At 42.5% G+C, this 26,497-nt stretch overlaps 3 protein-coding genes across 4 annotated transcripts; 1 reads left to right on the top strand and 2 right to left on the bottom strand.

The window, feature by feature from the left end:
* Positions 1–38: 38 nt before the first annotated feature.
* On the top strand, positions 39–4,739 carry arpin (actin related protein 2/3 complex inhibitor). 2 transcript variants are annotated; one of them, XR_009527293.1, is made up of 7 exons: positions 39–828; positions 929–1,004; positions 1,692–1,824; positions 3,030–3,239; positions 3,746–3,909; positions 4,011–4,117; positions 4,292–4,739. XR_009527293.1 is itself a non-coding variant. In XM_060061042.1 (6 exons), exons 1-6 carry the CDS (start codon positions 740–742, stop codon positions 4,298–4,300), a joined length of 681 nt encoding a protein of 226 aa, XP_059917025.1. In that variant the 5' UTR covers positions 39–739; the 3' UTR covers positions 4,301–4,739. The 2 variants fall into 2 exon arrangements, 1 of the variants encoding a protein (XP_059917025.1); XM_060061042.1 differs by lacking the exon at positions 4,011–4,117.
* Positions 4,740–9,166: 4,427 nt separating this feature from the next.
* On the bottom strand, positions 9,167–21,672 carry anpeplb (alanyl (membrane) aminopeptidase-like b). The gene is made up of 20 exons (XM_060061037.1): positions 20,855–21,672; positions 17,984–18,126; positions 17,670–17,812; positions 15,892–16,012; positions 15,614–15,768; positions 15,274–15,387; positions 14,929–15,072; positions 14,737–14,802; positions 14,306–14,371; positions 13,981–14,129; positions 13,395–13,474; positions 12,902–13,035; positions 12,755–12,810; positions 12,388–12,535; positions 12,014–12,102; positions 11,042–11,152; positions 10,666–10,833; positions 10,337–10,477; positions 9,748–9,820; positions 9,167–9,463 (listed from the first exon to the last, which is right to left on the bottom strand). The coding sequence occupies exons 1-20, from the start codon at positions 21,442–21,444 to the stop codon at positions 9,302–9,304; spliced, it is 2,853 nt and encodes a 950-aa protein (XP_059917020.1). The 5' UTR covers positions 21,445–21,672; the 3' UTR covers positions 9,167–9,301.
* Positions 21,673–22,602: 930 nt separating this feature from the next.
* si:dkey-12e7.1 (uncharacterized protein LOC557553 homolog) lies at positions 22,603–26,356 on the bottom strand. Its single transcript, XM_060061041.1, has 3 exons — positions 26,063–26,356; positions 25,174–25,826; positions 22,603–24,658 (listed from the first exon to the last, which is right to left on the bottom strand). The coding sequence occupies exons 2-3, from the start codon at positions 25,753–25,755 to the stop codon at positions 24,071–24,073; spliced, it is 1,170 nt and encodes a 389-aa protein (XP_059917024.1). The 5' UTR covers positions 25,756–25,826; positions 26,063–26,356; the 3' UTR covers positions 22,603–24,070.
* Positions 26,357–26,497: the final 141 nt, after the last annotated feature.

Genomic DNA, 26,497 nt, shown 5'->3' with positions numbered 1-26,497 from the left:
AGTTGTCCACCATATTAACCCGGGTGTCCCAAGGAGCCCATGGCAGCTCTTCAAACGACCACACAGCCACAGGATGTTGCTCCACAACCCACACGGACTCCCCGAACACAGGGAAGCACCCCTACTACGACCATGAGATGCAAGCCGACCAATAACAAGTTGGAGGAGAACTAATGTAGTCGAGCAGAGGAAGTACAAACTGTCTCAGAAGAGCCTTGCACAAACATCAAAGTTCACAGCAGGCAAGGGAAGCACAGGAAGATGTGTACTTATTGTCACAATAACCCCATTATGCATTTAAGGAAGAAAATACCCATTATTTATTTTCAGAAATGATAGATCCATGGTCAAACTTGTGGTCCTTTTAAAGTTTTTGTATAATAGTGTTACAAAGAATGAAAGCACATATAGGCCTATACATAATTATTTCTGAGCCCCTTATGGTCAAAATCAGGTTGCAGCCTGTCTGACTAAATGTAAAGTTATGAGGTTGTAAGTTGTAACTATCCATAAATGTACTGCTAATCATTCATCGTATGCATGCATAGGCCTTCTACAGAGCCAATGTCTGCTGAATGGATAACTAATATGATCTACAGTCCAAGAAGAATTGTTCACCAACACAATGATTTGTTTATAGGCCAACCGCGTTTGACAAAACGAGCGCACTTAAAGTTGTAAAACTAGGAAGTTGGACGATAATTCCAGAAGCATTTGAAGAACTCAAGTTAATCTCAAAATGAGCAGAATTTACCATAACACATCCTTGCAAAATAAACCAGTCCATAATGATAGAATAGACAGCATTTGGCCCCCGGCATCTGACAGGTAAGGAATTAGACGAACATAGTTTGTTTTCGTAATCCTCCCAGTCGATTTCGTTCACAAATCACTGATTTATGAAAACGACGTGTGCCTTTGTCGCCAGCGGGCCGGGGGTCCTTCTCGAGGGAATGCTTCGGGATGTCTCCCGACATGTCATCACCGACGTCAATAATCAGAAGGTACGGACTGATAGATACGCTATCTGGAGTGTCAGAATAAATAGGGGATGTCAATGGTAGAGTGCTGGATTCCACCTTCATCATTAAAGCAAAACATAAACAAAGGTCCTAAAATTGCAAGATTATAACCAATCATCGAACTTACTCCTCATTGGCAACAAAAAATACTTTATTTTAAACCTGCACTATATATCTTTTCTTCTGCAGCTTTTTACTCCATCAAATTAACTAGATAGTTTCTCAAGAATAAAACGTTCCCATCCATTTGTCAATCCAGCCAGGGAATTTATGAACTTGTCGTCTGATATGACTAGAACGACAAATCAAGGAACTAAAGGTAACTAATGGGAAAACCTATACATTGAAGGGGGAAAGGGGTGATAAGTTAGTGCCTATATAGTGTAGAAGGTCCTCTGTAGGACAAAACATTGAAATCCCCTACTGAAGGCTTTATACAGTTGCGCAAGTGAGTACAATCGGTACAATATCTCAGCAACGAAACAGGAAACAAGGCGTAACTCTGCCCCATGTATTTTTTAGTTTCCGGCCGAGGCTCTGAACCGTCTGCCCACAGAAGTTCTGCTTTGATATAGCAGGACTGCTGGAACCGAATCGACTCTTTGGCCCGTACCTAGAGACCGGAGCATTTAATGTTTTAACTGTCCTTTACTGTTTTATTATTGGCAGGTGCGTTTCTATGCATTGTACATCAAACCAACCCGTATCCATCAGCGAAGGTTTGACCCCAGTGGAAAGGAAATCGAGCCGAATTTCAGTGACACCAGGAAGGTCAACACTGGTTACCTAATGTCCTCCTTCAGTAAGTTATTATTGATCATTAAGTACTGATCTGGAAAGTTGTTCAGCCAACCAACAATTCAAAATTATAAAAGAATTAGGCCTACAGGAAGTTGGAAGGATAAGTAAACCCTGAGCCCCCAAAATAAGAAGCAGACAGATGATCGGTTTGAAACACAGTCTTTATGGTGCAACACGCCAGTAAATATATTCTTTAATGATACAGGGAAAGGGACTGAGAAAAAACAAACTGAAAGAATTCCCACGTGGGATCCTCTGCACAAAGCAAGGACAGGGTTTGTGAGTAGGGGTTAGGTAAAGGCGGGCCCGTCTCTTGCTTTGCCAATATCCGTTGTCCAACTATTGAATCCTTTTAAGTCTGTCCAGGGGGACGTTTTCACAATACTCTTGGTCCTCAAAAACAGTCCAAAGTCCACGCACCAGTTAAGGACCCCATGTCCATGACAAGCTCAAAAAGGGCCCTGGTGTTGAGTGTCGCAATGCGTTCCCCGTATGGGATCAGCGTCTCGGCTCCTCCCAATCCTATATCCCAACATGTTCTCACGCCACAACTCATGGATTTGTCTTGTGCCTATTACACTTCTCCATCTAAAACTTCTTAATAATACTTGATGAAATACCCTTTAAGAGCTCTGCGGAAATACCACACAATATCAATCTGTCCTTATTTGTTCATTGATCATTTCAATAATTTTTAATTAAAGGAAGAAACAGACTTACTAAACAGAGGAAAGTGAGTCATGCTGCTCTTGCTTCCCTGGCAAGACGTTGAAAATGTTTAAGTTAAAGATGATGCTAGGCCTTTACCTTTTGTTTTTAAAAAAGATACATGGATCCATCATTTCTGATCCTGACTGTGGTTGGTGACAATCGGTTGTACACTACTTTTCACGATGCATTGTGGGAAACGATCGTCACGACACAGCCCATGACCAAGCTTCTCCTCTGGGCTGCCAAACTTCCCCATCCCTAGACCTGCTAAGCTCCCAACTAGCACCTAGGTTTGTATAAAATACGTGGGAACGATAGCTAGTAGTGGCTCCGGTGTTTACTCCCAACGTCCACGACCTCCCTCGGTATTCTAGTGCAAGATGCTTAACCCTTCCTGGCTCCTTAATGACATGTATCTGAATTCAATCGTCAGTTGCTTCTGGATAAAAGCATCCGACTGCATACTGAAATGTAACGGTGTGTCCCTTTGCGCAGAGACGGAGGCCAAAGGGGAGTCGGACCGTCTGTCTGAGCAGCAGCTGGCGGCCATGGTGAACCAGGCAGAGCTGGTGAAGATAACCTGCCAGCACACACCCAGCGGCGGCACCCTGGCCTTCTGGTACCCCGAGGCCCAGATGGAGAACACAGAGCTTGAGGTGGGCCAGGCGGTGCGCCTCAAGACCAGAGGAAACAGCCCCTTCATCTGTAAGGTTAAAGGTCTTCCTTGGTTTTCCACGTGTCTTACTGTTACTGTTCTGTGTTTTTTTTCATTTGTTAAACAAACAAAAAAACACCCCAACCGATCGACCCGACCATTTTATGAAGTCTTACTGACAGATTTGTAATCGAGTGTATGTAAGCTGCTCACCCCATACAGCCTTAGTTGTCGTGTCTGGTGCAGTTTCCCCTGAGCATAGGTTCACCCAACTTATCTGAGCCGTAATTAACACTGAACAGCCTCAATTTTAATGTAAGATTAAAGCCAGACAAAGCAATTCTGTAAAACAGTGGTTTCCAACCTATTTATTCGATTTTGCTTTCACTATTCTGCAATCTTATATCCTACCCCGGGGAAGGCATAAAGTTTGATCTTAGACTGAAAACCTGTTTCAAATTGAAAGGTGTAATTGACCCCCGGGTGGGAAACCATTGCGATGATCACAATATATTGCCATTGGAATCTGTTACGTAACGGGCCGCTGTGCTTCCAGTCTCGTTAGCCCAGGTGGACGCCGGTAACGTAACAAAGTGCAATTTCGCCGGCGATGAAAACGCTGGCGCATCATGGACGGACAAGATCATGGCCAACAAAGCAGGGGCAGCTGGTGTTCAGAGCAACAGCGAAGAGGGACCGGGGGCCGAGGAGGACGAATGGGTAAACACAACCTTGTGACTTCAATCTGACCCTTTTTTCACAGAGGTGATCGAGGGACAAACCATGAACAATGATTCTGAGTCTGATACTTTATACACCAGGTCACGGGTGGTAGACTAATATGCCGGTGAAGTCATCATGTCCAGGGACACTTTTCCCAGAGCGATCATAGCGAGGTTAACACAGGTGTACCCTGCGTTAACCTTGGGTAGGTACTGGTAGGCAGGTGTGTTCCCTCAGTATTTAACAGTTTGAGTGTGTAGCTGCATAATATACAGCTGCAAATATGTGGGGAAAGCTGATTGGGACTGTGAAATGGTTTCCTTCACGTTATGCCCATGAGTCCACAACATGACCTATCTTTGTGCTTTGTCTTTCCCAGGACGAATGAAGCAGAAATACAAGCGTGAGCCTTTCCCTGCCGTTCTAGTTCCTCGTGGAGCGCTGGCTGACACTCCTCTGTATCATTCTACAAGTATTTGGATCTTTCACTGATTCACTCCCTCCAGCCAAATCAACTGTCTTTTTAAACAAAGACTTTGTTTGATTAGGCTTCAGCATAATAAGAGGTCGGGTTCATGGGCATGAGCTCCACTGTTTCCTCCCCCAGTCGTCTTTCAGGTTGCATTGTGGGTTGTACCCGGTGCAATAATGATGGGACCCATTCAATTACATTTCAATTCAATTACATACAAGAAGAGAAACACAGATAACCTTGACTGGAAGCCCAGACAGAAAAGCCATGAAAGGGAGAACATTTATGAAACTGTTGTGTGTTAAGTTAAAAAATACTAATACATCTGTAATAAAACATAAAACATTGAAACACACTCATCTATGATCAAACCCCATCACTTTTGAGAACTACAAGTTTTTTAATAATAAGACAATTTCCGGAAGAAGCTATGAATAGAAGGCACTCAACATTGTAGGCACTCAACATTGTAGGCACTCAACATTGTAACCGGCTATAAGCCAATCTTTAAATAGAAACACAGGGAAAGATTATCGGAGAATCAACAGCAATGAAAAGATGTTACGCGGTTTATAATTATAGTTTTGAAACAATCCTACGTAGACTAATTGAACATTCAAATATATACATCATAGATATACATTTGTATTGACTTCATTATGATCAACACGCACAGTCTCAGCTCTGGTACCGTACTCCTGGATAAGGGTTGGACTCTATTCTTCTCCGGAGTTGCCAAGGGCGTGAGGCGCCGGGCGGGTGTGGGGATACTCATAAATCCCCGGCTGAGCGCCGCGGTGTTGGAGTTTACCCCGGTAGACGAGAGGGTCGCCTCCCTGCGCCTAAGGGTTGTAGGGGGGAAAACTCTGACTGTTGTTTGTGCGTATGCACCAAACAGCAGCTCAGAGTACTCGGCCTTCTTGGAGACCCTGAATGGAGTCCTGTATGGGGCTCCAGTAGGGGACTCCGTAGTTCTGCTGGGAGACTTCAACGCCCACGTGGGCAACGATGGAGACACCTGGAGAGGCGTGGTGGGGAGGAACGGCCTCCCTGATCTAAACCCGAGCGGTCGTTTGTTATTGGACTTCTGTGCTAGTCATGGATTATCCATAACAAACACCATGTTCGAACATAAGGGTGCTCATAAGTAGGGCTGGGTATCACGGCCAAGTTCCTGAATCGATTCGATTTCGATTCTGAAGGCTTTAAATCGATTAATCACGATTCGATTCGATTCGATTCGATTCGATTCGATTCAATCCGAATCGGTTCCATCTGCTCCTAGATTGAATGATAATTTTGTAAGGAAATATTATTTATAGGCTATCATCATTAATTCATCACTAAAATCATTAATTGTGACTAAAATCTTGTAGTTGCGACTGTTAATTAACATCCTTAGCAAGATTTTACATTCTATTCAACGTGATGGCCTGCCTAATTCAATATATTAATGAAATTATCTCCATGCAACACACTGCAAAAGACATGTTTTTATTTTGTAGGCTACATTAATGACAATCCAGGCAACTATAAACAAAACTGCCTCCATCTTCCTAAAATATATAAATATAACCATTGTAAAGATTATACCATTTAAGATAAAATATTCAAGCATTATAAAACTCCTTAAATTCATATTTTTTCAACATATTTACAAAAAAAAAAAAAAATCGATCTCATGCCCTGTGAATCGATAGCGTGAAATTTAAACGAAATCGATCCAAAATCGATTAAATCGATTTTTTTACCCAGGCCTACTCATAAGTGTACCTGGTACCAGAGTACCCTAGGCCGAAGATCGATGATCGATTTCGTGATCGTGTCATCTGATCTGAGGCCGCATGTTTTGGACACTCGGGTAAAGAGAGGGGCGGAACTGTCAACCGACCACCATCTGGTTGTGAGTTGGATCAGGGAATGGGGGACATTTCCGGATAGACCTGGTAAGCCCAAACGAGTAGTGCGGGTGAACTGGGAACGTCTGGAGGAGGCCCCCGTCCTAGGTATCTTCAACTCACACCTCCGGCGGAGCTTTTCTGGCATTCCTGTGGAGGTTGGGGGCATTGAGCCGGAGTGGGCGGTGTTCAAAGCCTCCATTGCTGAAGCTGCGGTGGCTAGCTGTGGCCTCAGGGTCTTAGGCTCCTCAAGGGGCGGTAACCCTCGGACACCGTGGTGGACTACGGTGGTCAGGGAAGCCGTCCGACTGAAGAAGGAGGCCTTCCGGGATATGATATCCTGGAGGACTCCTGACTCGGTTGCAGGGTACCGACAGGCTCGAAGGGCTGCAGCGGCTGCCGTGTCGGAGGCTAAGCAGCGGGTGTGGGAGAAGTTCGGAGAGGCCATGGAGAAGGACTTTCGGTCGGCACCAAAGTGTTTCTGGAAGACTATCCGGCACCTCAGGAGGGGGAAACGGGGAACCATCCAAGCTGTGTACAGTAAGGATGGGACTCTGTTGACCTCAACTGAGGAGGTCGTCGGACGTTGGAAGGAACACTTTGAGGAACTCCTGAATCCGAATAACACGCCCTCTATGTTGGAGGCAGAGCTCGAGGTTGATGGTGTTTCGTCGTCAATTTCCCTGGTGGAGGTCACTGAGGTAGTCAAACATCTCCGCAGTGGCAAAGCCCCAGGGATTGATGAGATCCAGCCAGAAATGCTAAAGGCTCTGGGTGTTGAGGGGCTGTCATGGTTGACACGCCTATTCAACATCGCGTGGGAGTCGGGTACAGTGCCAAAGGAGTGGCAAACCGGGGTGGTGGTTCCCCTGTTCAAAAAGGGGGACCAGAGAGTGTGTGCCAATTACCGGGGGAAATCACACTTCTCAGCCTCCCTGGTAAAGTCTACTCCAAGGTGCTGGAAAGGAGGGTTCGGCCGATCGTCGAACCTCAGATTGAAGAGGAACAATGCGGTTTTCGCCCCGGACGTGGAACTACGGACCAGCTCTTCACTCTCGCAAGGATCCTGGAGGGGGCCTGGGAGTATGCCCATCCGGTCTACATGTGTTTTGTGGATCTGGAGAAGGCGTATGACCGGGTCCCCCGGGAGAAACTGTGGGAGGTGCTGCGGGAGTATGGGGTAAGGGGGTCTATCCTCAGGGCCATCCAATCTTTGTACTCCCAAAGCGAGAGCTGTGTTCGTGTTCTCGGCAGCCAGTCAGTTTCGTTCTCAGTGGGTGCTGGTCTCCGCCAGGGCTGCGCCTTGTCACCAATCCTGTTTGTGATATACATGGACAGGATATCGAGGCGTAGTCGTGGTGGGGAGGGGTTGCAGTTCGGTGGTCTGAGGATCTCGTCACTGCTTTTTGCAGATGATGTGGTCCTCATTGGATCATCGGCCTGTGACCTTCAGCACTCACTTGATCGGCTGGCGGCCGAGTGTGAATCGGCTGGGATGAGGATCAGCACCGCTAAATCTGAGGCCATGACTCTTAGCAGGAAACCGGTGGATTGCTTACTCCGGGTAGGAAATGAGTCCTTAGCCCAAGTGAAGGAGTTCAAGTACCTCGGGGTCTTGTTCGCGAGTGAGGGTACTATGGAGCGTGAGATTGGCCGGAGAATCGGAGCAGCGGGGGCGGTATTGCGTTCGCTTTACCGCACCGTTGTAACGAAAAGAGAGCTGAGCCGCAAGGCAAAGCTCTCGATCTACCGGTCGATCTTCGTTCCTATCCTCACCTATGGTCATGAGGGCTGGGTGATGACCGAAAGGACGAGATCGCGGGTACAAGCGGCCGAGATGAGTTTTCTCAGAAGGGTGGCTGGCGTCTCCCTTAGGGATAGGGTGAGAAGCTCAGCCATCCGTGAGGAACTCGGATTAGAGCCGCTGCTCCTTTACTTAGAAAGGAGTCAGCTGAGGTGGTTCGGGCATCTGGTAAGGATGCCCACTGGGCGCCTTCCTTGGGAGGTGTTTCAGGCACGTCCAGTGGGGAGGAGACCTCGGGGAAGACCCAGGACTAGGTGGAGAGATTATATCTCAACACTGGCCTGGGAACGCCTCGGGATCCCCCCGTCAGAGCTGGTCAATGTGGCCCGGGAAAGGGAAGTCTGGGGCCCCCTGCTTGAGCTGCTCCCCCCGCGACCCGACCCCGGATAAGCGGATGACGATGAGGATGAGGATGAGGATGATCAACATTTGTATATGGTTAGGGTCTACATTTGTAGACCCTAACCCTTGCATATCATTTTTTATTATAAAACTTTTTATACCCAATTCTTCCATTTAGTTCATCATTCTAACACATTGTTTTCATTGCTACAAAACATTTTTTATTACAATAAAAAAAGTACCATTATGTCTTGATTTCTGCTTGATTTAAGAGAAATTACTTGCAATATGTAGCTAGCGTTTATATCTTTCAAAAGTACAAAAATAGGCAGTGATTACCGCACTAGGCGTGTATTTAATGCCAGTAATAAGTGCAGGTTTATTATTAACCTCAGTATGTGCAGACACAATGACAGGTATTTAAACATCACTACATATTATAATAATTTCTTCAACAAACAAAATCTTACTTTGTGCCACTTTAAATGTATAATTTTCTCAATGAATTCTGACAGTGTTTCTCAATGAATTCTGACAAATGATGACTCTTTATAGATTAAGCTGGACTTCCACCTGTGGGTCTCAATATAGAATATAGATAAATAATTGATTGATCCCTCAGAGTAGGTTCATCCTCTCAATTTAAGCATACTGGAATCATTGATGACAGCATGAAATTGCATTCATGTATTGCCAAGTAAAACAGTGTATTGGCATCGGACAAAAATATTGCAACAATTATGATTTGATCACTCAGGATTTTAATGGTTTGTTCAAAGTCTGCATGTAAACTTTGGTACATCAAGTTTCATTTTTTTATTTTCCTTTTTTGAAAGTGCAAAGTTCAGTTCTATACAAGGCTTGCTAAAAAGATTATGTGCTGTACCACTCCTCGGAGCCTGTTTCTGCCAGGAACCATTCCAGTACCGTTTGCTTGTTCTCCTTGACCCACTGGTTGTTTGCTTGGGTCTGCTCTATTGCCTGGTTCATAAGCATGTTACTTGTTGCATTCTGCAGCACCTGGAACTGCCTCAACTATAAGCACACACACACACACACACACACACACACACACACACACACACACACACACACACACACACACACACACACACACACCAGACACACGCACACACACACACACACATACATTTTAAATAAACATTAGATAGCCCATAAGTTGTAGCCCTTATGAAAAAGTATGAGTTTATATACATTACATTCAAGTACTCATACAGTGTGTCAAAAGATTGTGTCTGAAAAGTGAATGAGTCATGAGTTGATATAAAATATAATATCAAATTATAAAACTTTCTCACCTCCTGCAGTTCAAAGTCTGTGGAGAACCTCTTGGTGACCTCCCGAAGTGCAATACTCACACCCATTCTACGTCTACCAGGGAAGAGGGACAGGAAATACACATGTGATCAAAAGAATTAAAACAATAAATGAACGTCCTGGTAACAAAATAAACAGTTTGCAAATATTACAGGATTAGATAATAATCTGTGCAAATTTTGAGACCTTTGCACCTGACGAGTACAGCTCATTATCAGCTATGGCTCAGGCATGATACAATTTTTATGGCGTCTTATGCCTTACTCAAAATCATAGCTGGACATGTGTCTGGCCTTATTGCTTTGTGTGAAATAAAATATATATAAATTATCCACAGCTAGGAGGAGGGTGGAAACTAGCATTCCCAAATAAATAATTTGCTGTGACAGCAGTTACAATTAGGTCAGTTTTGTGTGACAGGTGTTTGGAACAACACCTTTTGGGCATTTTTGTTGTGGAATACTTCCCATGTAATATTATAACGATGTTGATATCAAGGCTGAATCTGCAACAAGCTTGACCAGGATTATACAAATAATAAAAATAAAAATTCTGGAGTAAAAAACGTACTCCTCATGAAAGGTTTCCCAGTGTGCACGGATAAAGTTCCACGCCAAGCCCTGCCCCACTGCGTTTGCGCCAACATTCATAATGGTCTCGAAAACATCAGCCTTGCGTATCTTCTCAGGGTCCAGTGTGTATTCCAGTAATCTGAAGGAAAAAACAGTAAGACGGTGAGTCACATGGTAATAAAACTAATTGGCAGCCTTGCCACGGCATTTTAAGAAGTTGACCGGACATGCCGGGAAATAGTCATCTAGAAATTAACTTGTTAAATGATTGAAAGGGAGTTAATGATTTCTATCGCAGATTTTTCGGAACATAGTTATAAATTCCACCTGTTAAGCAGCCATATCTTTTTGGTGCAGGAGAGTGCATGAGCAATGAGGTGTTTGTCTGGGGATATGGTGTATTCCTGGTACTTCCTCCACGCAAAGTCCCACTCCATGTCCCCCCCTGCAGCCAACGCCTGGCAGTAGATGGCAGGCCGCAGGTTGGGATGGATGCTGTCAGACAAAACACACACACACACACACACACACACACACACACACACACACACACACACACACACACACACACACACACACACACACACACACACACACACACACACACACACACACACACAGGTACAAAAGGTAATACTTGAATATATAGATTTAAATGCATGCATAGATGTATATGAATACAAAAAATATATATTTTTTGTACCTGTTGTAAGTTTCATTCTTCATCCAGTTCCTAAACATCTTGACAGCCATGATCTCACACTCTGGGAGTCCGTTTGAACAGGCCACGTTGATGGCATTTAGCTGATTTTGCCTGTGGATAATTCACATTCCAATGTAACATCTCGTATGAATCACTGGGTGGAGCGGAAATTGTCACTTGCATCAATAACAGCTGACCATTGAGCTGGGAAACGCATGTGTGTCTATGTTTGCAAAATGTATGATATCTTCTGAACTCCCAAGGGCCTGAATCTTCAGGCAAGCTATGAGACAAATGCCCTACTATGTACAATCACACGTTTCATTGTGGCATAGGATTTAAGCAAATGCCAGTATGTGCTATGAGGCCAACTTTTGTACGTGTTGACAAGGCTTTCAAAAACGAGAGAAGCACTTTTGAACCAAAACGTGTTTCTGAGCTTAAACGTGGTATTTTATGTTAAATTATGGTGCTTGACTTCCTGACGATGATCTAAGGTCTATGCAACCATTCAAAAGGTTTTATACAGGTTTCCATCAACATTGGAAAAAAACAACATTTCTACTGTGTAAACAACAGGGGGACGCTTATGGGACAATGCTCATTGGCATTTCCTTTGCTCTGCAAAATTAATAAAGTTAACACCACACCACGGAAGCCTGGACAAGCTTTATCTTGTGTAAGCCCATCCATGGGCACACCCACAATATGAGATAACTGCAATATGCACCTTTAGCAGGTGTGCTGTGTGGTTCTGCTTTAAAATGTTATTTCACATATTTAAGATAGTTTTGTTGCAAGTGGACATGGTTTGTTTTCAGATTTTATTTGATATGATCGAGTGTCTATTTCTGTCCCTTCACAGGATTGCAGACATGCACTGGGCCACCTCGGGAGCGGGAGGTACCTTTTGTGTGCATAGAAAGCATATCTAAGCACATCACAAGATTGTATTTAAAGACTGTATCTTACTGCTGATAAAGTTCAATTGGAATTGTTGAGTTGTCTGTGTAGTCCTGGAAGTGCATATACAGCGGCGTAACCAGCTTTCGCATATATGCCTGCAGAGAGAAAGACCAATTTGCATTTCATTTGGATTGCAATCGTAGTCGTTCTTCCCTTCATTTGAGGATGGAGCCACGAGCTGGTGGGCCTCATTCCTGACGTGCTGCCTCACTGAACACCATGATGTTTAATAGTGAGTGTTGAACGGCACAATGGGAACAAGTGTTTTGAGAGACTGTGTGTGTGTGTGTGTGTGTGTGTGTGTGTGTGTGTGTGTGTGTGTGTGTGTGTGTGTGTGTGTGTGTGTGTGTGTGTGTGTGTGTGTGTTTATTCACACAAACCTGCATGGGACCATAGACCAAGGAGCGATCAAACATCTCAACAAAGTAGTTGAGGTTCTGGATGGCGGTGGACCAGGGGAGGCACGCCGTGTCATTCTGGAGGAATCGAGTGGTGTTCAGTCCAAGCGTCACGTTCACCATTTTGGCCCTGAGGATCATTCAAGATGACATTTGATCACATTTCTTGTAAACCTTTGACGCTTTTTGTTAATCAAAAACAACTCTATTTAGTTTATTTCATTTAGGAAAATTTACAACATGAAAGAGAATATCATAATAGTTATAGATAAGTACCTTAGGCCTATAAATACAACAGAAAAAATAATAGGTTAAGTCTATCATTGTAAATTTGGGAAAGTACCAATACCTGGTCAGGTGAAATGCATCGTCAATAAGTTGTCCTCTGTTCATGAGTGGTATAGCCTGCAAACAGAAACATTGTCCTTTCTAAATCAACATAAAGTTGGGTTAATCCGCTGTTCAAAAGTTTGCAAACTAACCGCATGGTACCTACATTGGGGTTGCTCTCTAGCTGATCCATGAGTCTCTTCCAGTTCTCTGGGTCGTAGTTCACCCTGTAATATCCAGTAGCATTGACATTGGCCAGAATCCACTTTCCTCCATTGGAGATGAAATTCTCCATCCTTACTGGAAGGGAAGGCACAATAAAAATGTTGCTGCTGCGACGGTCTGTATGTAAGGCAGTCTTTTAAATCACTATTGCCTGGAAGCGATGCCAAGGTGATTTGCCATATGACGTGAGGTGAAGTGATGCACAAGAATAAGCCATCGATGTGGCATGCAGGTACTCATAATACACTGGTTTGAAAGCCTCTTGGTTTAGCTGTTATTAACATGAATTTTAATACATTACAATCAGTGCAATGCCGAATAAATGTATTCTACCATTATGAGGTATTAGCAGAGTATCTGAGGATACGTATCGTTATTATTATTAGTATCATCAATATTGTCTTTCCTATTGCTTTGGAATATGTAAGCGTTACCTGGGTTACCGTCGGTCAGCAAGACAAAGGAGGGGTTAGCCGTCTCTGACATAACTCTGATCGGGATTTGCCATACCTGACTAAATGAATGGAATGATAACGCAAACAAATGAACAACAAGAACCACTTTTGACAAATATATAAATGAAAAGCTCAAAATAAAACAAAAAGATGCTTGTGGTAAATTGTGTAACATGCATGTTCTATAGTGGTGAACAAGCAATTACAAAACATGGCGGCAGTGGCAATTTAAAGTTATGTGGTTACTGACCACTTAACTTTATACAAAATTAAATGATTTTAAGTTATCATTATCTTTCCTATCACAGTTCCATCACAATAAAGGTGCAATTTGGAAGCCACTGCTAATGCATAATGAATCAAGGCATATCCTGAAAGTGGGAAATCGTCTCTGTGACATGTCTTAATCTCCAAGGTTTATTTATTCATTATGAACAGTAAACCATCTTCAAACTTTGTGCACTTGAAACATTTTCCCAGAGGCGCTCTTGGCAGAATTACCATGCCAACTGGGCTGCGCCCTTAACCATCAGTTCCAGTCGCTAAGCAGACATTGTGAACATACCCTGATTCTATTGACAGGTCCTGCGTGAACTGCTTCTGGTAGACCTCTCCATTGCTGGTGTTGATGGTGATGATAGGATACCCAATCTGTTGGGTCCATGTGTTCATCACTTCAGGAATATCATAGACGCCATTATCTCCCTCGTAGGCCTGGAAAAAAAACAATATATAAATATATATATGTATTTTACTTATTGTGCCCAGCTAACCATTCACATACACCTGTCCCAGGGCATTATTAGCTTATACGTTCATGTTTACAGTGTAGAAACAGGATAGCATTAAAGAAACAATCAACAATCAGAATCAATAAATGTAGAAGTTACCTTCTGCATATATTCCCACAAATCATCTGTTTCGACGCTATTATACTGGAATTCCTTCAGATACATCTACGATAAATAGAGAGAGTGAGAGTGAGAGTGAGGGAGAGGGAAATTATTAAAGGGAATACATGATGCACATAACACATCCTAAAGCATTTAAACTCCTGAACACTCTGCCTTGAAGGGAATAGCCAGGCAGCTATCCATTGTGCAGGTTCAAAAGAAGTAACGATTGAATCAGCTTTTACACCAACTGGATTTATAAGTGCACGTCCTCAAAGGGTTGCAAGGGGTCCAAGAGTAAAACTAAAACATTGGAAGGCAATTCTGGTTTGATGCCGTTCAACAGCAAGGATCCATTCACTAGATGGTCATCTTAATATCTTATGAATGCGCTTGCTAACCGACAGAGGTAAGAGGTCATCCCTTACTTTGATCCCTTTCTGAAACGATGACTCAGTCATGAAGTCCTCCAGCATCCTCAGCACGGCACCGCCCTGCGGAGACGGAGAGCCCGTATCACCGTCAGCCTCGCACTGCTTCCTCCCATGTCTAACACACCTCTGTCTGCCACAGTGCTGTCCATCTGTCCCTGCATGTCTATTGTGCGTCGCGTGACCTACCTTTAAGTAGGAGATGCTGCTGAACATCTCGTCGATCTGACCAGGATCCTGGATGTCAACTGCAGGAGAACTGAGAGGATAAGAGGAGTTCAGAGCGTCCACCTCGAATGCATTTTGTCGCTGCCTCATTTCGTTCATTTGTTTCTGGGGAAAGACAAAACAGGAGTCAAAATATACATAGAAGTCTCCAACACAGGACACAAAGACTTATTCCATCTTATAAATATAAACTAAAAACATTTTTTCTCATCTTCTATATGGCAGCTGTCGTGAAACTAAAGCAGAGTGTGGTCCAAAGATTTAAAGGATGTGAGAAAGAAATGAAAAAGATCCATCTTTCCATACCATGTTCCAGGTAGGTTCTTCCTGGGCGAGACCCAGGTTGGCCATATAGGTGGCGAAGCCCTCGTTCAGCCAAATGTCATTCCACCATCTCATCGTCACAAGGTTTCCAAACCACTGTTTGTGGGGGAGAAGAATGGATATAAATAGTTCTATATATATTATTATTACATATATATATAAATATAGATGAGTAACTCATCACCGAACACATGTGCGCAGACACACAGACATATATATATATATATATATATATATATACACACATATATATATGTATATATATATGTGTGTTTGTGTCTGCGCACATGTGTTCGGTGATGAGTTACTCAAACTCTCTTACCTGGTGGGCCAGCTCGTGTGCAACAATCTCCACAATCCATTCTTTTTGCCTTTGACCTGAGGTTTTGCTATCGAACAGCACTGCAGACTCATCATACATGATTAGACCCCAGTTCTCCATGGCTGCAGCGCGATGTTCCGGCACAACAAACTGATCTGTTGACAGCAGAAAGTAAATATGTTAAATATGTTAATATACTGATAGATAAAAATATCGTCATTACATATCGTCCATCCATTCAACCATTCAGCCATCCCATCTTCATGCAGGGGCCTTACCCAGCTTTTGAAGAGGGTAAGTAATGTTGAATAGTTTCACGTAGTAGTTGAGAAGCTTGTCAGCGATGTTTGTTGCATACACAGCGTGTCCAGCTTCAATAAGTTCTTTCCGTGCGTACGTCTGTATGAATAAACAAATATAATCACATACAGTATAGCCTATGGTTTACACATGGGTTACATTGATGTCCTCATACAACATTGTAGCGATGAAAGCATGAAACCTGGATAAATAAAACTTAAATAAAGCCATGAAACCTAGAACTTCTTTTCTGGTTTCTCCTCTGTTGACAATCCACCAATACACTATTGCCTGGTTAGTTATAGCTAAAGTGGCCTGAACTGTATAAACGGTTACATGTTTGGATAGGATGGGTTAGTAGAATGGGTCTAGCATCTGAATTAATAAATAATGTATACTTTTTTAATTCATTTGGACAGAAAATATTTCTAAAGGGCTTGGACATCAGATTCATGTGAAATTTTTCAAAGAGGCGAATGAAAACTTTGTTTTGCCACGTCACGCATAAGAAACATAGCCTGGCTCCGCCCGCCTACGTTTCGCTCAATTTTAATTTCCCTTCAGTAGTCTACGTTTGAGTTTGCGGTATATTTGCGGGTCATCTCCGGTCACATTTTGCCGGTCAAATCAGCACACAGAGGGAGTGGCTGAGAATAATATAATAAACAATTATGAATTAAGAATTCTCAAAACAAAAGTATTTTCTTCAAGTATAATTATTTACAATTTCAAACACAAATTATAATAATTTAAGGGGAAAATACATTTCAAAGTGAACAGCTTCCGTACGACCAGGAAAATATTTTGATAGGCCCTATGTGGTGTAAGACTATGGAACAGTTTGAGTGGGGAGATCAAGGAATGTCCAAACATTAACCAGTTTAAAATAAAATACAAATAATTGATTTTTACGAGGTACAGGGATGAAGAAGGTGTTTAACATAGTGTATATGTTTATATGTATGCATATATTGGTATATATTTGACAGTATTTATATAATATTGAATGTTTAATCAGATATTATTAAAAGATAACTTGACAATATTATTAGATAAATACACAAGTGGTAATGAATTGTATCATATTGTAAACTAATATATATTAATATATAATTATTTTTTTATGATTATTATATCATTAATAAGGAAGCTAATACTCATTATAGATAAATAAATTAGGGAGAAGGGGTCAGATTAAATAAGTTTTCTTCTTCTCACCCCTTTTCGAACAGGTAAAGCAAGTGTAAGACAGTTTATTTTCTTTTGTGTTTTTCCTTGTGTGTATTATTACTTTATTGTATCTGTCCACTTGTTTCATTTATTTTATTTTTTACTTGCTCGAAATAAAACCTTTTTCAATTCAATTCAATAATGACGTTGAGGTGGTCGTGCGCTAGTTTGAGTTGTAGTAAAACATTAGGGATTGGTTATGGCAGAATGGCACTGGGCAGATCTAATAGTTTTAAACTCCAACAGATGCCCGCCTTCAAGTGAGTTAATGTTTGTCAATGGAGAGAGGCCAGACTGTCTGTGCAAATTAAATGAAGTACGAAAGTCTGGTATACCAGGCAATAAGAAACAATGTGTCAGTTTCAAATAAATCAATGTCCCCCCCATAATGACAAAGAATGTCCCGATGAATTACTAAACAAGGACTAAAACATCATAACCATCAAGAACGCCTCTATGCTCCTATACGTCCGAAATGGAGGCTGTCATTGCGATGTACAAGCCCTATTATCCGTGGCAAACCTACTTTGATTTTCACTCCATTGACGTTCGGTTTAGGGTTTTCGGTATAAGGAAACTCTGAGACTGAAAAGGCCAGCAGGTATGTGGACATCAGCTTTGTGGCAAAGAATGTGGTGGCCGACCAGTCGTCGTCTATTAAGCGCGAACCTACAGTGGGAAGTGAGAGGGTTGGTTGGTAAACTCAGTCATCACTTAAAGAAAATGTACATTATTAGTCGTTTCACACAGTAAAACGTCATGAGAGGACGTGATACTTTCAAATATAATGTCAGCACGTCAGATATTTATAGTAGTATCGTCATTTGATTTATTTTTTACCAGACTTTGGCCAGTTTCCCAGTGCAATCGTTGGTTGTCTGTGGATAATGGTGACATCAAATGTAGCCTTCATCGCCGGTTCATCAAAACAAGGAAAAACTTTTCTGGCGCTGGTGGGCTCCATTTGGGTGCTGGCGATGAATCTGAAGACATGTCATAGATATGTTATAATAATAATAATAATAATAAATTCAATTTATATAGCGCCTTTCAAGGTACCCAAGGTCGCTTTACAAGAGGTGTACACAGGGGGGGGGGGGGGGGGGGCAGGTTAAAGGCCATAGGCCTCTAAGAAGAGGTGTGCATTCAGGAGCTTTTTGAAGGACTCCACTGAAGTGGCACAGCGGATATGGAGGGGGAGCAGATTCCACAGAGTGGGGGCAGAGGCGCAGAAGGCCCTGTCCCCAAAGGTCTTGAGTCTGGTGCGGGGGGTTTCCAGCTGGTCCTTAGCAGAGGACCTGAGGGACCGCAGGGGGGTGTAGGGATGAAGGAGGTCAGGGAGGTAACGGGGGGGCAGAGCATGCAGGGACTTGTAGGTGAGTAGGAAGATTTTAAACTTGATCCGGGACTTAACAGGTAACCAGTGGAGTTGCGTTATAGATAGTTCATATATATGCTAAATGCTTACCCACAAACCAGCACCTTCTTTCAATAAAAACAAAACATAGCCAGACCCGTGAGGGACACCACTACGTTTCTATTTGATAATTGTTTACAATTACTTTAACAGTTTTGCTTCTATGCTACCATCAGGCTGTTGTGCATTATGAGTCTTGACACCCATTTCACTCTGCGTTCCTTCCAAAGGTTTCTTCCTTGATTATTAGGGAGTTATTCTAATTAGCAGTAGGGAGATATTTCTTGCTCTTTGGAGGGCCAGGGGTTAGGAGTGCCATAAAATGCCCCCACTGAAGCCCTTAGTTACAGCCCCCAGAGACTGTGTCGTGTTCTTTGGAAAAGGTACTCGAATCAGGATCGCTTTTAACCCACTTTATTTGGTAAAGGTTTACTCTAGTCTCTATTAAGCAAAAGGAGGGGAATTGTATAGGCAAAATTAGGCATGCATGGAGATACACTTAGTAGGGCATCTGAAGGATGCATTACCTGGAGCGTTCTGGCCCCCTGGGCTATGTGTTGGGACTTTAATACTGGGCAGGCGTGGACTCAGTTATGTGCTCTGATTGGCTAAGCATGGTGCTGAACTCCCGCCTCCTGGATACCCGTATGTGTTCTCTATGCTGATCTCTTGCGGCTATGTGTTGGCATTACACTTGTTTTTTGTGGCCTTGAGCGTCTGGGTCTCTCGAACATCTTGACCGCTCGTATCTCTAGAATTGACGCATGATGAATGGTTTCCTGAATGAGCTGGACACCTCCCTAGGCTCAGGATACCTCCCTAAGATGAGAACGAAGCCTCTTTAATTGGCAAGGGCATGTGTGGCCTGTTGGTATGAATGTGTGAATTATGTTACAACTGTAACAGTGATTAAGAACTAATACAAATATTATTGATTTGCCGTGACTTTATGTCATAGATCTCAAGATGTATACAATTAATTACCTATTGTTAAAGCTGCCATGCCATCACATTAAACATTCATGCGTCTTTTTATTTCGATTTGATTTGATTCCAGTCACATGGGTAGGCCTACTTTGGAAGACTCTAAACAAAACAATTAACATCTGTTTGAATCAGGAATGGGGAAACACCCTGTTCCCGTAGGGATTGGTTTCTTCCGTGTGAATGTATTCCCTCATATCTGTCACTTTATGGGCATCATTATAATTATGATCAATCATTATCACATGAGCATTACATTGCAATGAACTTGTAGGTTTCCTTGAAAGGCTTGACGTCAGGACCAAATGTTTTCCTCATGTTTCTAGCAAACAATTCATAGTTGTTTTATGTTCATGCTCTATAAACCTCCTTGTCTGAAAATTATTGGATTGCGAATGTTAATAACAATCCAACCAATAATGATGCAATGTAATTCATAGATACAAATGATATTGTATAAATGATATTGTGTAAACAACGATATAATAATATCAGGTTTTTTTAGACAATATGATAAGGATGATGAGACTATTGCATTTTGGATATCAAAAAAGCACAGGAACAATATCATAGATAATATAAGTCTAACAAACCTTGAATGTCCTTAAACATTGATAACACTGAATAAAATATTTTTTGTTTGACGGGGTATGGAATACCTTGATTATCATTTCGGACATGAAGTATTTGTTATGTTTATTGAGAATTTTCAGTTTGCAGTTAATTTCATTGGTCATTCTTGTTCAATCTAATTTAGATTAGTTTTGTATGTTTTTTTATATCCTTTATTTTCTGTTGTATGTGTTCTACTTATAACATTGGACACAGCTCCTTTTCATGGTAAGCGAGTTTCACAATTCTCAGAAATCGTCCCATTGTTCATTTGACTGATGAAAAGGAAAAAAATACTAAAATACAGAGCGAAGAGAAGGCATCTGCTGGTGAATGCCCTGGTGGAAATAAAGGAGGAATGAAGCCAGCATCCAGGCGGTTTGTACCTTAGGGTTTTACTGTCGAATTCCGTGTCTGGAATCAATTATACTTTAACCCCTGTGAGGTAACCAGTGGTATATGTTTTATCCTGGTTTAACACCAATTGCCTTCATGGTTATTTCCATAACTCTCTATTTCTCTCTATAATGGACATACACAAAGGCATGTGCACACACATACTTACACACAGGTGTAAATTGCTTTCTGATTTAATACCTACAAATATAAATGGCAATTGCCATTGCCACTATATGAACCAATCTAAATATTTGTCACTCTAAAGCGTCCCGTACATGAAAGATGTTTTTCTCACTTACTTCTTTAGGCCGTCTTCGTTGTAGGTGCTTACATACAAACCTTCCAAGTCCTCTGCCATCTCACCCTGGAAATCCACAAACAAACTATAATTTCCGCCTTCTGCAAGTGCGTCAGACATCTGAATCTCGAGGAAATCGGTCCAATCGTCGTATTGCAAGTACTTGACAAAGGGGAGCAGCTTTCCTGAGTCGCCGTCGGTCACAATCAGCCCGAGAAGTGTCAAGTTTTTGTTGTGAAGGATTATGGTCTTGGTTTTCTCGACACATTGGAAGAACACAGTGGAGTTCCCGGTGAAGACATTGATCTGGTCCGTTGCGTTGACGTCGCTCATGTTAAGGCTGGGGTACAGATGAGGCTGGAGGAAGAGCTTGTAGCTTTTGGGCACCAGGTTCCCAGGAAGCCGCATGTCCGGTGGAGGGCCTGTGGGGAGCGTAGTTGGAGGTAGGGTGGTTGGCCGAGGTGTTGGATCCATCCCGGCGATCTGAGCCTCGTAAACAATCATCATGGTGATGATTCCCGCGATGGCTGAGACGGTCAGGGTGACCGTGATGACGGCGAAGACCTTGGACACATATATCGCTTTCGCCATGTTGGTTTCGTCCTCTTCCTCTGTCGCTTTGGTGTGTCCCAGAAGCTCCTGCTTTCTGGATGGAAGATATGCAAAGCTGGTCGACTAAAATGACCTGTACAACTTCCCCCGCCGGACTGCAATATGCTCAAAGCGTATCTGCTTCCAAAGGCCCTCCCAACCATAAATGGGGCAGAGTCTTTGCAATTAAGTGGTCATACACAGATTAAGCATTAACCTGAGGATTGGTGAAGGAGCAAAGAGTAAGATGTATATTGTAGGAAGGCGATGATCATTGGACTTGTTGATAATGCGTCATATCGCATACTCCCACATCTGGTGGTGGTTAGTGTAGTCCGGCCACTAATCCAGGGGTTGGATCAATCTCGAGCAACAATCTTCCCACCACCCCTCCCTAAGCATTACCAGCACATCTGCACTTGTTCATTGGAGTCCACAGTTGTGCACAAACTACACACTACACATTTTAAAACATTAACATAAAATGTTTCTACAAAGATATGGTATGAGAGGGTGTGGGAAAGATTGTACATGAGTCTTAGGACATGCGACAGCAGCCAGCAGTCTAGTTTCGTGATTACAGTTTGGAATTGAGATTCTGGTTCCAGGTCCCGAGTACTTGTGGTTTCCCCCACCTCCCACCAGTAAGACAGACCCTTAGAACAGCTACCTATAGTTCGGACTGCTCACAGCCTCGATCGTCCTGACCTCACATGACAAAATGGGCTAACAAATGAAGTTGCTAGGCAGAAGGGAGAGAGAGTTAGGGAGGAACCACAATGAAATAATTGGCAAATTGTAAACCACATCATCGCACATATCCAACATGCATTTGCCATGGGAAGAGATGTCCATTTCCTCCCACTGAGAAACCACTGGGGTAGAGCATTTATAGGATTTGCTGCTAAATTACGCCACAACATTTTTATAGCATAACACATTTGGACACAACATGAAATGCTGACACAAACATTATAGTTCTAGAGTGAGTCAATTCAATGAGGTAAGAGCTTGATTTTCAATTTGTGTCATCCACTTATTTTCACAAGGGATATAACGGTGTTAAAACTAATCAGGGAGGGAAATCAGTTAAGACATCTTCATTGTTGGTTACTTAACAGACTTTCTGCAACACATCTTAAAACACACAAACACACATCTTTTACTCCTTTTTTTATTATAAAACCCAAATTGTCATGAGTTTCTATATTTTAACTAGCATAAATACCTTCACACAAATATTTGAACCGTTTCCACATAAAGTCAAAGGCAATCATTGTCAGAATTTCCTGGTCCAAGACAAAATGATGATGGCCAGTGCAAATGTAAACAAAGCTGTAGACGGAATAAATGTTGGGGACAGAACTCCACGTTTGCAACAATGACCTCTGTTGGTAGAAAGTAAAATAGCAAGATGCTATGCATAGTGCAGAGGCAAACAAATGAGGATTAAAATAAGGAAAAATAACAGCCCAAACTACGACTTGGTCGTTGTGGCAGCAAAAATACTCTAAAAATTTGAATAAAGTAGATCTTTCAGTCATGGCAGAATACAATATTGTCAGCCGAGTGTTGTTGTGATTTAATATAACCTTAATCGATTGTTTTAATCAGTAAACCAATCATTGGATCCTTAGATTATCTAAATTGAGGTCAAAGTGATTCATTTTAATAAGTTAAATTGAGTCAGCAATCCTTATGAACCCTAACAGCTGCTAAGTAATACTATGGAATATATTAAGTGTTCACACATAAGTGGTCATTATATTCCTTGAGATAATAACCATAGTTCATGTTGTACGGTATACAATAATAGCAATATAAGAAAAAATGCATAGTGAAACACAAGGACCAGTCAGTCAGGAGTCACATTTCCTGTTGTGATTAAAACCACAAAAGCTTAGCTCTAAGGAATGGACTTTCATGGCCCTTCCTTCGTTTCAAATCTTGGACTGTTTGAGACGATGGAGTAACTTTCCCTGTTCATTGATAATGAGGGTTAGCTTGCCGAAACAACTCATATTTCTGTGAGAAACCTTCTGATATTATTGTACTGCAATAATGACGAAAATGTGAAAAGTGCACTGCACTCCACATTCTCACTCATTTATTAATTCATACATTTTTTAAAGGCTGAAGTTAATCAAAAACAAACATATTTAGTCTTCTTCTTGCACATTAATCTCTTTGTTCGCACCAAAGTCGCGCAGAAGGCTGCACATTTCTACACTCTATGTGGACCTAAAGGAAAAAGCCAACACACAATGGTATCATGTGGGGGGAAAGAATATCCTAAACATAAAATGTTAAAAGAAAGGCTACTATGGTTCATTGATATGTATTTAGATTTAAAAAAATAAAAACAGCTTAAAAGGTAACTCAACACACAACTCCACATTCAAATTAATTGAAAATATCATGATGGGAAATTACTATTCACTCTGATCCGTTTATCCAACTCCGCTTGTATCGATGCAGAACTTTTAAGTTTACTTTTGATTCATTCAAGTTAAAATTGTATGCTTGATCAAAAAGAAAAAACACTAGGACTGGCTGACCAGAACATCATCAAGATGTTCATAAGAAAGCTAAAGCTACTGGTTTCAGTGTCGTAGGTTCCACAGTATCACCAGAGCCAGCTGTCCAGATGCTGCACACAGTAGCAGGACTGCTGCAGAATGGCAGAAAGCTCACTGTAGCTATCTTCTCTCCAAGTGGGAACAAGTTTCTCATTGTTGAGCGCCTGGAGTTTGGGCGCCCCGTCCCGCAGGACGTGGTACAGACACGGCCAGCGGCTCTGGATCCTCAGCCGGGTCCTGCGGTCCAGCGTGATCCCGCGGACAATCTTCCTGGCCCGAAATTCCCGCAACGCCGGGAGCTTCAGGCGTGAGAAGACCAGACCCCGGCTTGGAGACACATCCAGGAACTCCAGGCAGGGGGACTCGAGCGTGTACGAGATGCCCAGGTTCCTGAGGGGCACCAGGATGTGTAAGGTCAGGGATCTCAGGCTGGGCAGGGAGTCGGTCAACGTCTGCAGTGTGGATGGAGGGACCCCTTTGAAGACCCAGAAGTACTTGAGTTCAAGGACGCGCAGGTGCTGAAACTGTGTGAGCAGCGAGACGGATAGGTCGGACCAGTCGAAATGCATTTTCATCTTGGCGATGCGGGGGCAGCATTTGGTAAGCTTGGCCAAAAGCTCCTGGAAACTGGACACCTGGCAATCAATCACAAGAAAAACCGCATTAACGCAGTTATCTTTTGTTTATCCAAGAAATGTATGACTCATGTAGGACAAACGTTGACATCATCACAGTCAATGCTGAAACTGAAAATATACCCGAGGACTTTGACCCCTTGCTGATTGGTTGGAGAGTTTAGGATGACTACACTGTTGCACAAGCCACGTCATTACTTTTGGGCAGAAGACCTGACATTGTCTTCTAGAACAATCCGATAATAGAGAGGTTGAGGTATCCAGGTCCTCATCAAGCCCACATCCACGTACCCAAACCACTGTGCTCACGGTCAAAATTAAGTTATTGATTTCATTGTATCTCGCTACCTAACAAATTACCCCACTAGACCAATTAAACAAATGGTAACACTTTAGAATGCAGTAATAATTCATTTATAAGTTTCTTTTACATGTATTTAGAGAGTCTAATGTCAATAGACCCCTAGCTAATTTTATATTTCACTAGGCATGCGTTCACACAACGTCGCTGTTACCTGATCCATCTTGCAAATGCTTTCCTGGTGAGAGCTGCTCTCCTGGTGGGAGCTTGAACTGGAGTTGATCCTGAGGTCCAGTGGTTCAAACAGTGTGAAGGTCCAGTTGAGGTCAAGGTGGCCAAGGTCTATGCAGTGGACACTATCCAGCAGGTGACTCAACAGCTCTCCCCATTTGTTGCACCTGTCCCCAACGTCAAAGCTGGCCTTCAGGGTCAACAGGCTGGCATGACGGGAGATGAGGTGGTGAGTGTAATGGTGAACCCAGGCTTTCCACCGCTCAAACTCTCTGTTTGAAACCAGCAGCCCCACCTGGCCCAGATGCATGATCCCACGGCGATAGTCAGCCACCCTCCACAGCTTCCATGAACGGACGAGACAACTCCAACTAGAGCAGACCAGTGCACAGCTGCACTTGTCCACCTCATTCAGGAAGGACAGGACGTGCAACTGGCACTCCACAGGTAACAAGTTAAACGGGAAGAAGTCCTCCACAGTTTTCCTTCTGCTGTTTAGAGAAACCAGGGACCTCTTCCGTGGGGACATATTAGTAGTTGATGAAGATTGAATATTGGTGGCCATTGGAAGTCAAATTCTGCACCTTGAAGTGTTATGGTGTTGTTTTGCCATATTTGTGTCAAGTTTTGTTGGATCTTGATAAGAAAAAAAAGTCAAGGAATAAAGTGTATTCATGTTATCACTGGGTATAACATGCTATTCACTTTGAACCACATTTGGTAACGCAAGTCAAAATTAAGAAAACCAAGCACACTATAATTGTTAAAATGATGTGGGCATTTTAAGATCGTTTAGTTACCACTATTGACTTGTTATTTAATTAAGACGGCCAAATATGCTGTCCGCGGAGAAAATAAATATATAGCATTACCTTTTGAAGAAATAAAATACGAGTTAGTCAAACAAGCTAACAAAACCGTAATCGGATGTCCGTTGGACTGGGAGTAAGAATTCGATATTTTTTGTAAATGTCACGCATGGTCAGATATGATGATAATGATAGTACGGTGGCTTATTAAAAGATTTGAGGTCACTTCGGAACGAAAATGACAATATTTAACCGCATACAGGCTACAGACTAAGCTAACAGCTGAGCTCTGTTTATGTTTTTTCTCGAATGATGCGTCATCAACTTGCGCCGACATGCTTGTTTTGGCTTCTGTTGAACCATTGTTGGGCGGTGTTAAAGGGGGATAACGGTGCCATAGTGTTCATACCAGCAGGGGGCGTAAGAGATATGCGTTGTTAGATGCGTGTACTTTAGAATACAGATTCTATACTTATAAAATAACCTGCATAGTTTGAG

The sequence above is a fragment of the Gadus macrocephalus genome, chromosome 9 (genome assembly GCF_031168955.1).
Source record: "Gadus macrocephalus chromosome 9, ASM3116895v1".
In the NCBI taxonomy this organism is placed as follows: Eukaryota; Metazoa; Chordata; class Actinopteri; order Gadiformes; family Gadidae; genus Gadus; species Gadus macrocephalus.
The sequence above is the reverse complement of the archived record's forward strand: the minus strand, read 5'-3'. Positions and strand labels throughout refer to the sequence as shown.